General features: G+C 43.2%; 2 protein-coding genes across 2 annotated transcripts in view; one reads left to right on the plus strand and one right to left on the minus strand.

The window, feature by feature from the left end:
* LOC128886433 (uncharacterized) overlaps nt 1-14,701 on the minus strand; it is a 267,121-nt gene that overhangs the window by 238,636 nt on the left and 13,784 nt on the right. The gene's annotated exons all lie outside the window — the stretch shown is intronic.
* LOC128886293 (peritrophin-1-like) lies at nt 7,859-8,341 on the plus strand. Its single transcript, XM_054141001.1, has 2 exons — nt 7,859-8,004; nt 8,047-8,341. The coding sequence occupies exons 1-2, from the start codon at nt 7,859-7,861 to the stop codon at nt 8,339-8,341; spliced, it is 441 nt and encodes a 146-aa protein (XP_053996976.1).

The following is a 14,701-nucleotide window of genomic DNA, read 5'->3' on the forward strand; positions in this document are numbered from 1 at the left end:
TGTATTAGAATAGAGTTCAGGAGTACACAGAACGCGTGGCAGAAAGTTTTGTTGCAAGAAATTTAAATAATGAGAATATGAACAGTGATCCACTATTTGTAACACATAATTTATTGTATTACAATAATATATGTAGAATAAGAGAGGTCAGATTTAGTTCTTTAAATCGTCAAAAGTACTCACGACAAATGACAGAAAGTCTTGTTGGATTTAAATGTTACTGATAAGGTAAGGTAAGGCAAAGCATTCTCAGATCATTAATACCCATACTTTCTCTCTCGCAGATTTTCACATAATTTGTCAATTTAAAACTTTGACAATATGAGTACATTTTCATTTTATTGTATTTTAAAATAATTCTTATTCATCAAAACCTTGACCTTGACCTTGCCTGGCCACGCCAAGCATTTGACTTCCAGGCCACGGACATCTAGGTGAATTTTTCATTGTGTTATACAGTGTCGCCTTTGCACTTTGCTGGAAAACACCTTCATGTACTGGCAGCTCATTTCGATTTCACTTCTTTTTTTACTTTCTTGAATTTTTTTAGGGGGATCTTCTATTTTTCTATGATTACTCTTTAAGTCCTCCACTTTTTCATGTACTTGGCGTAATTTTTTTACTTTTTTGAAGTTTTTTATGGATTATTCATACTTTGGATTATTCATACTACAAGAAAATACGTGTATTAATGTCTTTCGCGAAGATAGAGTCTCACACGTAGATACGGCACGTGACCTCTCCGATTTGGCTGGTTGGTATTACAGCAGATTTTTCTGCATAGAAATGGTAATAGCCATAGAGACACGGCTGGCCGATAAAAACGAGGTGGCGCTTTCTGCTGTTTCTGAACGAAGCGAGAAACATAACTCGCTCTTAGTGAGCGAAAATAAGATACATATAAAACACGGTCCGCGATCCGCGTCGGGAAGCGTGCAAAATGAGGGTTTTCCGACTTATCACACCTTTACGGAAAAATCCGAGCGCCAGGTATCAGGAGATACCGGCGTGAGAAGCCGAAACACCCTCATTTTGCACGCTTCCCGACGCGGATCGCGGACCGTGTCGGGAAATCACGTTGCAAAAATTGGCGCCCAACGTGTGGCCGTACCTCCCGGGGCTGGGGAACGTGCCGCGGGACGTCTACCTCGGTACCGAGGACAGGATTCGGGTCAGCCTGGCGCGGCTGAAGGAGCACGAGCATCGGGGGCGGTTCGGGGAGTAGGCGCATGGGTTGGACGGGATCGGTAGCCTCTAAGCCGCATCGATCGATGTTGCCGTCGTTAGCCCAACGCTATTGCCCTTCAGATACGCAAATTAGTCATAACCCTGGGTTACCCTGGTGGCGCTCGCGATCTTGGTCGGTCTCGTTCCCCGCGGAGAGTTCACCTACTTTGTAACGCGGCAATCTGCCACCTCACAGTACGTATAACCAAATATTCAAGTCCGACCAGCTTCGAATCCGTCCAGAGTTTTGAAGCGTCGTCGAAGTAGAAAAAGACAGTTTGATGAAGAAGAAAGAGAGACTGATAAGGAATGTTTTTTTAGGTGTCTGCCTCCGATTGTTTTGATTTTTGGATATGTTTCGAAGGGCCGAAAAATAAGATATACCTACTTTTTTTTGTCCCGTTTTCATATTTAGGGGGTGAAATGATATAAAGTTTCAGCTGCAATAGGCTATCTCCGAAACTATCATAGATAGAAGAAAACTTTTTAAGAAAAAGTTTCATGGTTTTCTATCTGCATATAAAATCTGACCCAAAATTTTGTAAAAAAAATAATTTCTTTATAATAAAGAATTTGTTTATAACATTAATTTAAAAGTAAATGCAGTTTGTAGAATAACAAAAACGAACATATTTTTTTTCTGAATCTATTGGTGTATAACATGTACCTGATTATATATGTGTGTTGTTTGCGAATAGCAATAGCTATAATCTATAACAAAGATAATGATCGTACGTCTATATTTGACATGATCGCGAACCGGCGCGGCGTATCTGCGCGATGCATACAATACACCCTCGCTCAGAAGTATGTGGACACTAAATATCTAATATTTTACGTATACAGAAACTCGCTGTTTGTTGCCGAAGCTCGCGTTCATCAATTTTATTTTATCTACCCTCCTGGGATTTGGAGCTCGGTCTCCCTGGAGTGCATCCTGCAGCTGCATACTCTTAACATCATCTTCGACTTGCGTTGCGTAGGAAGACTTCTTATCTACCCTTTCCCAGGGAACGCAGCTGCTCACCTCAGAGCCACGAAAATCCTAACCGTCAGATTTCCAAATATGGAAATCACCGACGGATCCCCACCAACATTTAGGGGTATATAAACCCACGATTTTCGTTGCTCGGGGGATTAGAACGATAGAGTTACGTAGAGTCACATCACGTCCATCGTTGCAGAGTGTGCTTCAGTTTCCCTTTCGATCAAGTTAACCTTATAGATCCGCGAAGACGGTTTTCATCTATTACGGCATTTAGAATCACACTCGACCCCCGCATCGCCAGTACGTTAACACCTTGCAACAATTAGGTAATTAAATTCAACGTTTACTACACACGATCGCGACAACACAACACTGCACATTTGTAACTTAGTATAGTTATTCTGAATATATATTCTTTTGTGTAAATTCAAAGTTTCCTAAGTCAATTACTAAACATTCACGATATAACAAGCAATCCTAGCCTGTGTAACGATCCCACAACATAATAACTTTGCCGCTCGAGTTATTATTCAATTAAATTAATAAGTTGCGAGGCTTTATCCGCGACGCGTAGTATTCATCAACGATACGATTTAAGCTCAGTGTATTCAACCCGAATTCCCTAATTCAACCTATCCTGCGGTTACCCTTTACTGGGAGATACCGATTCCTGCTAGCTATCTGACTTCGCGCCAGAGTCGCTGCACTTTTCCAACAACTTTGCAATTGGAACCTTACCCTACGGTTACCCTTAACTGGGAGATACCGATTCCTGCAGCTGTCTGATTTAACGTCCGAGGCGTCTGCATTGTCTAATCTATCCTCAGCCTTCGGCACCATTGATACACAATAATTAATCGTATTGGTTCAATTCTCAAATCTACCCCACTCGCTGGGCTCACACGCGCGTCGCTATCGCCCTGGCTCGTAACAAATATAACAGTTGCAAATCTATTAATATCAATTGTATTATTTATCTTTCGATATGTTTATGTTGTATTAGCGAATATGTTTTACTAATAGTCTTTTTTTAATATCACATGAGTAATGATAAAAACCTTTAGAGATAACTAGATAATGTTATCATTATTTTGTAATATTTGGCCATAAATGTTTTCGATATATTGAACATTCTTTCTGACCGTATCACTCTAAACGATCCCATAGTTCCACTATAAAATTGAATATGGCAGTCAAAACATTTAACATTATTAAATGTTGTTAAATTCACATCCAATATAGAATTTAGCAATACAAGTTGTATAGTAATAATTTACGGTGTATATTAATTATTCATTGAAAGTAGTACGTGTCCACATATTTATGAGCGAGGGTGTACGTATAATATTATGCGCAAAAAAGTAAAAGGCAAACACAGTATACAATACATCAATAGATTCAGAAAAATAAGTATGTTTTTCTTAGTTATTATATAAACTGTAATTACTTTTAAAATAATGTTATAAACAAATTTTGTTTACAAAATTTAGGGTCAGATTTGATATGCAGATAGGAAACATGAAACTTTTTCTTAAAAAGTTTTCTTCTGTTTGTGATAGTTTCGGAGATAGCCTATTGCAGCTGAAACTTTAGGGGGTCGTTTCACCTCCTAAATATGAAACAGATGAAAATACAAAAATACGTATATTTTATTTTTCGCTCCTTCAAAACATATCCAAAAATCAAAGCAATTGGGGGCGGATACCTAAAAAACATTCCTTGTGAGAGTCGAGGTGATCGTAAAAAATTTAAATGCCTACTAATCTGTGAAACAATAATGCGACAAATTAACTTTTTTTATTGTTAATTTTTTTTTTAAACAAATTTCACTAACATATTGGTGAGGTTTTCCTGATTAAAATAAGACCAAACACGATATTGTTATGACAATTGGTTATGATACTAGGCTTTTAAATGTTTTTTTTTACTCTTTTTCCGCTGTCTGTTTCTATGCTCTGTCGACGTCGGCAAATGTAAGAATATTTCGACTTCAGTAAAATGACAACAGCGCAGCGTGGGGAAAGAATAAACGCTGTTATGCCAGAATGACAACGTCGTAATGTATCAATATTCACGTTAGCAGTCGTCCTCAGTAAGCGCCATGTCATACCGATTTCCTGAACTAAATTTGATACGTAACTTGCTCTACCATTATCCACAAAATAGCGGAATCGATTTTGGAAATGCCTTTACGATTTTTCGCTTTTCGTCCTTATATTAGCATATTTTGGGCTGAATGAGGGCTCATTTGAAAGAGGAAGGTCCAACGAAGGGTGGGTGCTCTGGTCATCATTTAAGTCACAAAATCCATTTAGTAACCTAAAAATACTTCCATTCTACGGTATACTTTGCTCGACTTTTGTTCAACTTTGGACGCTCATATTATTAAATATCAACACACTCTCGTTTAATCATGACCAGAGCACCCTTCGTTGGACCTTCCTCTTTCGAATGAGCCCTCATTCAGCCCAAAATATGCTAATATAAGGACGAAAAGCGAAAAATTCCGAACCCCATTTTAGGCCCATTTTTGCCGGTAATGTCACCTCGCTGCATTACCCGTGTCTATCCCCTCAAACAAGGCTAGGCTCAACCACCTCGCCGACTTCCTGACACGCACCTCGCGATTGTACGTCGAAGAGATTAACTAACTTATAACATCAAAGACCTTCGGTATACTCGATTAGGGAGTTACCAGAATGCAAATGCATTATCGAAATACATCCGGTCGATGTGGACAAAATGACAAGAGATAAAATTTTGAAATTCGGTACGGAACGTAACAAAAGACATTGCGACCATATCGCGACCTAAATATGGCTATAGCATCATTAATATTTTGCGATAAGAGTTCCATTTCTTATATAAATACAACTCTATGCGTTCAGACTAACCAGTTCGTACTAAACAACTAACAATTACGTTCGTTGCCTCCTAGTCTTAGCGGGTACTATCTATCATATGAGAGGTAAGACATTATTTTAAATATTCAAAATTCTATTTATTGTAACAAAGGCAGGGTTAAATAAAGAATCATTCAAGTATACATTTATTGTCACCTTAATAATAACGATTCGTTATTTGAAAGCTAAATTCTCTAACAATAAGATGCAATCATTCAAGAGACCTGGTATCAGGTATTATCGTATGCTCTCAAGAGAAAAGTGGAATTTTTAACATTTTCATTTGGCACGATTACTTAACATTGGATCATACGAAACTGAAAAATCAAATAAATTACAAAAAAAAAAAAATATGGGCCATCCTATGCCAAATTGGCCACTTTTAAATCTGACAACTTTTAACTTGGCTGAAATTTGTATATGTATAGTACCCTACTAAATATGTTTCTGTGAATTTTCCGATTTCGTTTGCTGAACCAAAAAAACAAGTTATGTGTCACAATTACTTTCAAAAATGTGTTTATTTTCTATACGTATCGCATATATTTCGGCGAGAGAAAGTATATCTGTTGCTATCTTTCTATACCAACTTAGAGCACAAGCGTGGAATACGTATTTGCCGTGGACTGTGAACGTATTAATAACTCTTGATTTAGTTGGTGGTACACTCTAAATTTTGTTACAAACATTCATACGTATCTTGAAATCTAAGTGAAATAATCAGGTGTTCTGTTTTGAAAAGGTCACCCTACATAATAATAAAATAAATACGATCCTTAACATTTCCGGTAAAAACAGTCACGTTTTAGTTTCAAAAGATTAATTTTCATTGAATAATTAATCACTTTGGACGGAATATGCCAGAGGTTCCCAAACTTTTTAAACCCGTGGCCCCCTTAGTATGCAGATTATTTTCGGCGGTTCCTTTAATACCAATCAATGAGACTAATCTGGAATATGTTTGACAGACAACATTTTGTGGCATAAGCTAACTAAATATAAGTGATACTGTTGGATACAGAATCTTCCGTTGGCGTGGTAGACCTCTTATTTCTATACCGGTAGTGAATTTGTTATTTCTCTTTTGTTATTTTGGTCCAATCACTTCGGTTTTTGTGTTATGTGTGAAATACATTCCTTTATTTCGTTTATCTGTACGTTAACTTTATTTTATCAGTGGTTGTGAACTGTGCTCGAGAAAGTTTAGTTGGATTTTCTTTGTGACGTTATAAATCAGTTTCGTTTAATTATATGTCGCAATCGGAGCCATGTCCGGACGCGGGTGCCATATGGGGGCGCTCGGTGGGGGTTGGTACCGCGTACCGCACGCGGCTTAATCATCACTGTTTACCTGGTGTTCGGCGTGTGCGGTCATTGCCAAACCATCGCGCGTTCGGGTATACTTATCTGCGTACTTGCCACGTTGTGGCAATATCTTTGTTCTTTGTTTTTTGTTTGTGACAATTAAAATACTTTGATTGTGAACCTACGAGTACATTTCCTTATCTAACACTACCCACCGACACCCACAATAGGAACAATGAGTTCAAATGAGGACGACAATCTACCTTTGCCGATATATATAACAACCATGTAACAAATGTAACAGTGAGACAGGAGCGAGGAGGAAAGGTAACTCATTTTCGCGGGGGGTATAACTGGCTGGCGACTCCGTTACGTGCAAAGGAACGCATTGGCTAACCTGAGGCCGGCAAGCCGTGGATAGGGGGGACGCATGAGGCGACCCCCCGAGACCGGCACTGACCCCGTGTGGGAGATTTAAATATCTCGGAGTGAGGGTCCGCGGACGGAAAATCACGAAAGTGATTTTCCGAAACGCTCAGGCTAACCTAGGGGTAAAGCCGCCAGGTACGCGAATTGTGGTTTCGAGAGGGGGTAGCGACCCGCGCCTTTATTATTATGGCTTTGGATCGTGGGATTCATTACTCGAGTGTCGGCCATCTCGAAAGGACACAGATTTCACCTCGCTCTTGTCTCATTGAACAGTTTGTGTATTTGAGAAGGCTATTAAATAGATAACAGGTACTATTTCATAAGACTTAATTTCTTTATTATTTAACTTTACCAATATTTATTTTTCTTTCTCTTACATTTTTACGTATTACATTTTACATATTTACAATATATCATCGCTCCCCTGTGAAGACGCGGCGGCTCACAGTTTAGGAATTACTGGAATATGCTATTTTGAAGTTGAAGTTCAATTTTCATTATAAAATTAAGTGATTAAATAGAGAATAAAAAGAAAAGTATATAAGAAAATAAAGAATCCTTCGATCAGGGACTCGTTAGTCTAATATATTTTCTAAATCTACCTTTACTTTCGTTTTCAGGTGCACCAGATTGAAGAAATCTTGCTCACCGCAAACCAGAGTGGCCACCCACGCCATCGCCTGTTATGACGAAATGAATTAACCTTTTTGTAAAACAAAAATTGTTTTATAGTTCTTTAAGATATACTTTGTAATATATTTACATTTCATTCATAAAAATTATTATTTAATACCTTAAAAAACACACACACAAGAAAGTGGCCGTTTTCATTTTCCTGACTGCGACTAACCCCTTAATTTTTCTGGTTTGATATCATATACAAGTAACGTCTTGATTATCATTATGCGAAAAGTCACTTTATATTTTTTTTTTAATCGCGATAGGATAAATCCTGTCACAGCAGGGGTGGAAAATCTAATCGGTTAATGTTATTTTTGTTTCAGAAATGAACTTACCGATCGTCGCCATCTTGGCACTGGCCGCCGGTGTACTTTCGACTACCATCAGCACTGCAACAACCACTACAACTCCAAAACCCAACCTGATGTGTTATCCAGGACTACGTGTACCTCACGAGTGCCATTGTAACGAGTATTACGAATGCGCAACGAATGGAGTTCGATAATACCTTAGAAGGTGTGAACAGGGATACTATTACGATTACGAGAGGAAGGTGTGCGATATTACGTCGCGCACCAAATGTTGGAGAGGTCATTGTGTACCAGATGAATTATTGCCTCACGATTATGATTGTAGCAAGTATTCTATGTGTGGACCGACAGGAACAAAAGTACTTAGTCAGAATTGCGCAGAAGGATATTTATTCGATTGTGACCTGAAGAATTGTGTTCCACAAGACAGATTAGGGCGCTGCTGTGTTGTAATTCCTCCTCATGCATTCAACCAAGAAGATATAAAAAAACCTTAAATTAGGGTCCGCGAAACTGACCGCGACCGCGATTCGGAAGCGAATTATCTTGTTGGACAATTATTGGAAGGAATTCGTCGCAAATCATCGTGCATTGTCCGCGACGGCCGAATTTAGCACCAGCGACTATCAAAAAACGCGTCTCTTTGACGAAATCGAAGAGGCGTACATTCAAAATTCAACCGATTTGGAGAAAAGGTTGGAAGATGTAAAATCATCCATTGTCGCGAATTCGTTAGAAGCCGATCACCGCAAGTGCAATAAGAGTCCTAGTTTACCGATTCTTTCAGTCGAAAAGTTTTCGGGCGATCTCCTACGATGGGAGGAATTTTGAGATTCGTGTCGCGCCACGATCCACAACTCGAAACAATTGTGGGACGTTCAACGCCTGCAATATTTGAAGGCGAATCTCACCGGTGAGGCTGCGAAGGTGATTGCTAGAACCTCGTTGACTGATGCGAATTACGCGACCGCGTGGGCGGCTCTCGAGCGTCGCTACGGAGGGATTCGGGTGTTAACAAAGGCTCATATTGGGAGACTTGTGGACTGCCCAGCGATAAAACGCGCTACAAAGGAGGAGTTGATCCGCGTCCTTAACAAATTCTGCCAAACTCGAGATTCTCTGGCCGCGTTAAATAAACCCGTCGATACTAGGAATGATTGGTTCGTCGTTTTAATTGTTCGGAAGTTAGATTCGATCACTAGCCTAGACTGGGAAAAAACACTCCCTGATCCGACGGTTATGCCGTCATTCGAACAAATTTGAGACTTTTTCGAGTCTCGAATCCATGCTCTGGCCGCGAATGAAGAGCCGGAAACCGCGCCGACGATCCCTAAACGAGAGGAGTCGCGAAGAACCGAGAAGAGAGCAGCTATGACGGTTCAGGTGACAAAAAAAAACCCTCCGAAGGGAAAACCTAACCGAAAGTGTTCCCTGTATTCGGAAGGTCACCTCTTAGCACATTGCGGACAATTTTGAAACTTTAGTTCCCAGGAACGAAAGAACTTTGTTTTTCGCGCGAAACTGTGCATATCGTGTTTTTCGGGGAATCATACTGCCGCGGAGTGCCCGTCTTCGTACCGCTGTATGGTGTGCGGCGGTCTTCACCACATGTCACTTCACGAAGCGTTCCCGAAAGGTGAAGCTAACGCGAAGCCAAGCACGTCTTCCGTGAATACGTTTCGCATGAACCAAGTCGTTTTCCTGACCACCGCGCGCGTTCAATTAAAATCACCGCGTGGGCGCAGTGTTTTCGCACGCTCGCTACTCGACCCCGGTTCCGAAATGTCATTCGTCACCGATGACATTGTACAAGCGCTACGTCTACCGCGTCGGAACGTAGAAGTGCATTTAACGGGGTTCCAGAAAATAAACGTGGGAACGGTACGTCACAAAGTATTCGTGTTACTCACGTCTAGTCGCGACTCTAATTTTTAACTCCCGTTAAACGCTTTCGTGACTCAAAAAATAACTGCTCCAACTCCCGCAGTAGAAATTGATGACGAAAAGTGGACTCACCTTCATGGACTTCCGTTGGCCGACGAAGAGTTTCGCTCTCCAAATAGGGTGGAACTGCTTCTAGGGGCAGATGCGTGTGGGCATCTCCTCCTTGAAAATCGGGTCGGACCAAAGGGTATTCCGCCGATCGTGAGAACGCCCTTCGGCTGGGCTCCGATGGGTTCAACGACATCCCCGGTTAACGAAAGAGATGAACGTCGCGTGCGATCCCTACTCGTTCAGCCGGCACGAGACTCTCGCGACGATTGGCAGAGGTACTGGGAATTGGAAGAAGTACCGTCTATATCGATAAGCTCGCCTCAGGATGAGGAATGCGAGCGGTATTTCAAGAATACGCACCACAGGGATCAGGAAGGTCGATACGTTGTCCGGTTGCCGTTCACCACCACTCCGGGCGCCGATTCGGGGTCTCGCGGACTATTGCCGTTCGCCTGCTAGTTTCTTCAGAGAGACGACGAGAGAAGGACGATATGCTCCGACAGAAATACGCTGAATTTCTGGAGGAGTACGAGCGGCTGAGACATATGGAGGCAGTCTCGAAGTACTCGTCTGTCGAGGGAGAGGGGAGGAATTACCTCCCGCATCACGCCGTGTGGCGCGAGGATGGATCTAAAAAGAAAATACGGGTTGTATTCAATGGCTCATATGTTTCAGGGACATGTAGTTCCATCAATAGTTACCTGGCTGCTGGACCGAAGCTTCAACCTGACCTCTGGGCCATAATAATGAGGTGGCGTTTCTATCGACAGGCGTTCTCTACGGACATTGTCAAAATGTTCCACCAGATCAAGGTGCACCCGGAGGATAGAAACTGGCAAAGGATCGTCTGGAGAAGCGATTCAAGCGAGGAGGTTAGAGATTTTCGTCTGACCACGGTGACTTACGGCACAACATCGGCTCCGTACCTCGCCACCAGAGTCCTGCTCCAGCTTGCTGTCGATGAGGAGGCTCGATATCCGCTGGGTGCAGCGATACTCCGAAACAATTCCTACGTCGACGATATTCTGGCCGGAAGAGAGGACATCGAGGACGCAGAGGAGGCTCGACGTCAACTCATGGACATCCTGACGGCGGGCGGTTTTCCGCTGGACAAGTGGGCAACAAACTACTCGACTTCGAGTCTCGGTTTTGTTAATTTGTTGCAGGGTCACCAGGAAACTGGAACTTTGGGCCTTAAATAGAGTACAGCAAACGATACGCTGTCTCTTGCATCTCCGAAGCTCCCGCCTGCAGCACCGGAACAACGATGGACCAAACGATTGGTCCTGTCCGAGATGGCCAGTCTCTTTGATCCATTAGGCTGGTTGTCTCCAATTACTGTCACGGCGAAGATCTTGTTGCAGGATCTTTGGTTGTCTGGGATGTCCTGGAATGAGCCACTGTCTGAGCTGTTTGCCGAACGATGGAAGCAGCTTCGAGTCGAGATCGGAAGGACCGATCGAATCACCGTTTCGAGATGGATCGGCTACCGTGGGGCATCTAGCGGTCACTTGGAATTACATGGGTTCAGCGACGCTTCCGAAAGAGCGTATTCGGCAGTTGTTTTCATAAGGGTGCCAGTCGCTGGTGCGATGGCCAAAACTCACCTGCTGATGAAAAAAACAAAAGTTGCTCTAACGAAGCCGCAGAGTATCCCCCGACTAGAGCTGTGCGGTGCTCTACTCCTGACCCGATTGCTGAGAGCAGTAGGGGAATCGTTGTGACCTCATAGTGCGACGATGCATGCGTAGACCGATGCATCTGTCGTCCTAGCCTGGGTAAAGTCTCATGCTTCCAGGTGGAAACCCTTTGTGGCGCATCGGGTCGCCAAGATTCAGCGGCTGCTGCCAGACGTTGAGTGGCGACACACGCGGACACACGAGAATCCGGCGGACCTTGCCACGCGTGGAGTGTCCGTGCACGCATTGGCCAACGATGCACTCTGGAGGACGGGACCCTCTTGGCTATCGAGGTCTCAGGAAGACTGGCCTGGCACACCCGAGGTCGACGAGAACGAGGCACTGGAACGCAGAGTGACCGTGACGACGACGACCAGGAACACGCAACCTAACGATCATCCCAGTCTTCGAATCGCCTTGGGATCCGCTCCGGTTCTCCTCAGCGTTGAAGTTGGTCAGGGTAACCGCGTATATGCGACGCTTCGCCCATAACGCTTGTACCGTCAACAACCGGCGACATGGGTTCTTGACCGCTGACGAGATCAACAAGGCTTGGTGTCATTCGATCAGCGTCACCCTGTCATTATCGATCGACGATCACCCTTGGCGTCATTGTTGATAAGGTCAGCTCATCTGCGGACTCTTCATGGCGGAGTGAACCTGACTCAGGCGAACCTTAGGCTTCACCATTGGATTCCGCGAGACAAAATCCTGGTAAAGCAAATAATCAAGGCTTATGTTACATGTATTCGTCTTCAAGGACGCACAAGTAAACAGCAGATGGGAATGTTACCTGCTCAGCGAGTACAACCAGCTAGGGCATTCTCAATCAGCGGGGTTGATTATGCTGGCCCTATTCAGATCCTCATGTCGAGAGCGAGGGATCAGCGTTCCACGAAGGGATACATCGTTGTGTTTGTCTGTCTCTGTTCTAAAGCCGTTCATTTAAATGTTGTTTCCGATTTGTCCTCAGCTTCCTTCATCGCCGCTTTCAAACGTTTCGTAGCACGACGCGAAAAATGCCAACGACTGCTGAGCGACAACGCCACGACGTTCAGAGGTGCCGATCAGCTTCTGAAACGCATGTTCAACGTTGCAGCGAAATTCTATAAAGAAACAGCGGAGTTATTGGCTACAGACGGAACGGAATGGAGCTTCAAAACCACCGTACTCTCCGCACTTCGGCGGCCTCTGGGAAGCAGCCGTGAAATCCACGAAAAGGCATCTACGACGTACAATAGGGGAATAGCAACTAACCTTTGAGGAACTTTCCACTTTGCTGTGTTAAGTTGAATCTTGCCTCCTTGCATCCTTCTTTCCTCGCGCCAAACCATCTAATTAACGCTTCCTCGTTATCTGCAGTTCCAAAACCGGGTGACGAAATCTCCTACGACGCGGGCAGACGGAGATGGAATCTGATATCCAAGCTTCTGGAAAACTTCTGGCAGCGATGGCGTACCGAGTACCTGAGCCAGTTGCAGCCTCTCCCAAAATGGCAATGAACACGGGAGAACTTGGCCGTCGGAACGAATTGTCCTTTTGAAGGACGATCTCACCCCACCAACGAAATGGCCTCTCGGACGCATCATCGAAGTGTCCGACGGACACGTGCGTGTGGCTACCGTGAAAACCGCCACGCGTACTACCACCAGAGCCATTCAACGTCTGGTACCACTAGTTTACGAGAAAACTACGAGCGATGATAACTAGCTCTCGTCACGGCGGGCGGTGCTTCGACGCACTTTGTACATATTGTAAATTGTATCTTGTATCTTGTAGTTAATTCTGTTCTGTCTGATATTTGTTCACTTGTGCACTCACGACGTTTGTAAAACCACCACACTTTACGAGATGATTCCGTAACTGTTCCTTTAACGTACGAGTTGAATGAATCACACCACGAATGCGTACTATTTCGTTGCCGAATCGACAACGAGGCGGGCGGTATGTTCGAGAAATACCGTTAACTGTTCGGCTTTCTGTACGAAGACACGATTTGTTGCGAACGGTTAACGTCTCTCTCTCGCACACGTCGGGTGGATCAAGTAGTTCGGTGAGGCGCGGTGAGGGGAGCGAGCAGCGGCGAATATACACAGCTATCACCGAGCCTCTCGCTCTCTCTTCCAAGAAATTTCGAGTGCGACAGTTTTTCTACATGATTATAATTACCGAGTTATCTCGCGAGTGAAGGTGGTGAATAACAATAAAAGGACGCTCTCCCACACGAACTTTGTCAATTTAATTGTATTTAATTAACCACGACCGTGAGTCAAAATTTCCGTGCAACGGAAATCGACGAAGGTCGAAACACACTTCTCGTACAGTCGCGGTGAGCGCGAGAGTTGGCCGACCGAACCATCTAAGAGTTAGAGTGCATACCCTTTAGTATAGTAATACGAAGTAAGCGGTAGGCAAAACTCGGGTCGTTCGTTAAAATCGGTTTTATATAGTAACTTTATATTTAATTTATTTATTTATGTAGGATCGGGTGGGATAATGACGCGAATTGTTTACTTATTAAATTGGAAGAATTACTTTAATTACACTTACTCCTAATTTTACACTACATTTTCCTATTCTACTCTTACACATACATTAAATCTATTCCTTAACTAGTATTGTCCTAAATCTACGCCGCTAACTCTAATCTAATGCTCGACTTTTCGTCACGACTTTCTTTATACGACTGTCGAGCCGTTATCAGTTTCGCTCGCGCCTCGACCTGCCGCATTGTCAAAAAAAACCCGGTTCAATGCTCTCGCCTTTGTTTTTCGGTTTCGCTAGCCGTTGCCGAGCAAACACACGCGTTTATTGTCTTTTCATTTTACGCGACTTTCCTAGCGATGTTTTCGTTCGCGTTCATCGGCCCGGTTACCTTGATCGCTCGGACACTTGCACTCGTCGATACATTCTATGTATGTGCCGTTCTTTCCACTTTCTACATTTAGTTTTATTTTCTTCATTTATTTCCGTTATTAAAGTTTCGCGTTTCTTTAATTGATATTCAGCTTAAAATCACCTACGCGTGTGGTGTGCTTCTCTTTTCAACAGGTATTCAGAGCGAAATGAATATACAGGGTGTCCCAAAAGTCGGGGTGGAGCCGGAAATAGGGGGTAGCTGAGACGATTCTGAACAACAATTTCCTTTGCAAAAATGTCGGATGGGGCTTCGTTAAGGAGATA

Source organism: Hylaeus anthracinus, unplaced genomic scaffold (genome assembly GCF_026225885.1).
Source record: "Hylaeus anthracinus isolate JK02 unplaced genomic scaffold, UHH_iyHylAnth1.0_haploid 11982, whole genome shotgun sequence".
Taxonomy (NCBI): Eukaryota; Metazoa; Arthropoda; class Insecta; order Hymenoptera; family Colletidae; genus Hylaeus; species Hylaeus anthracinus.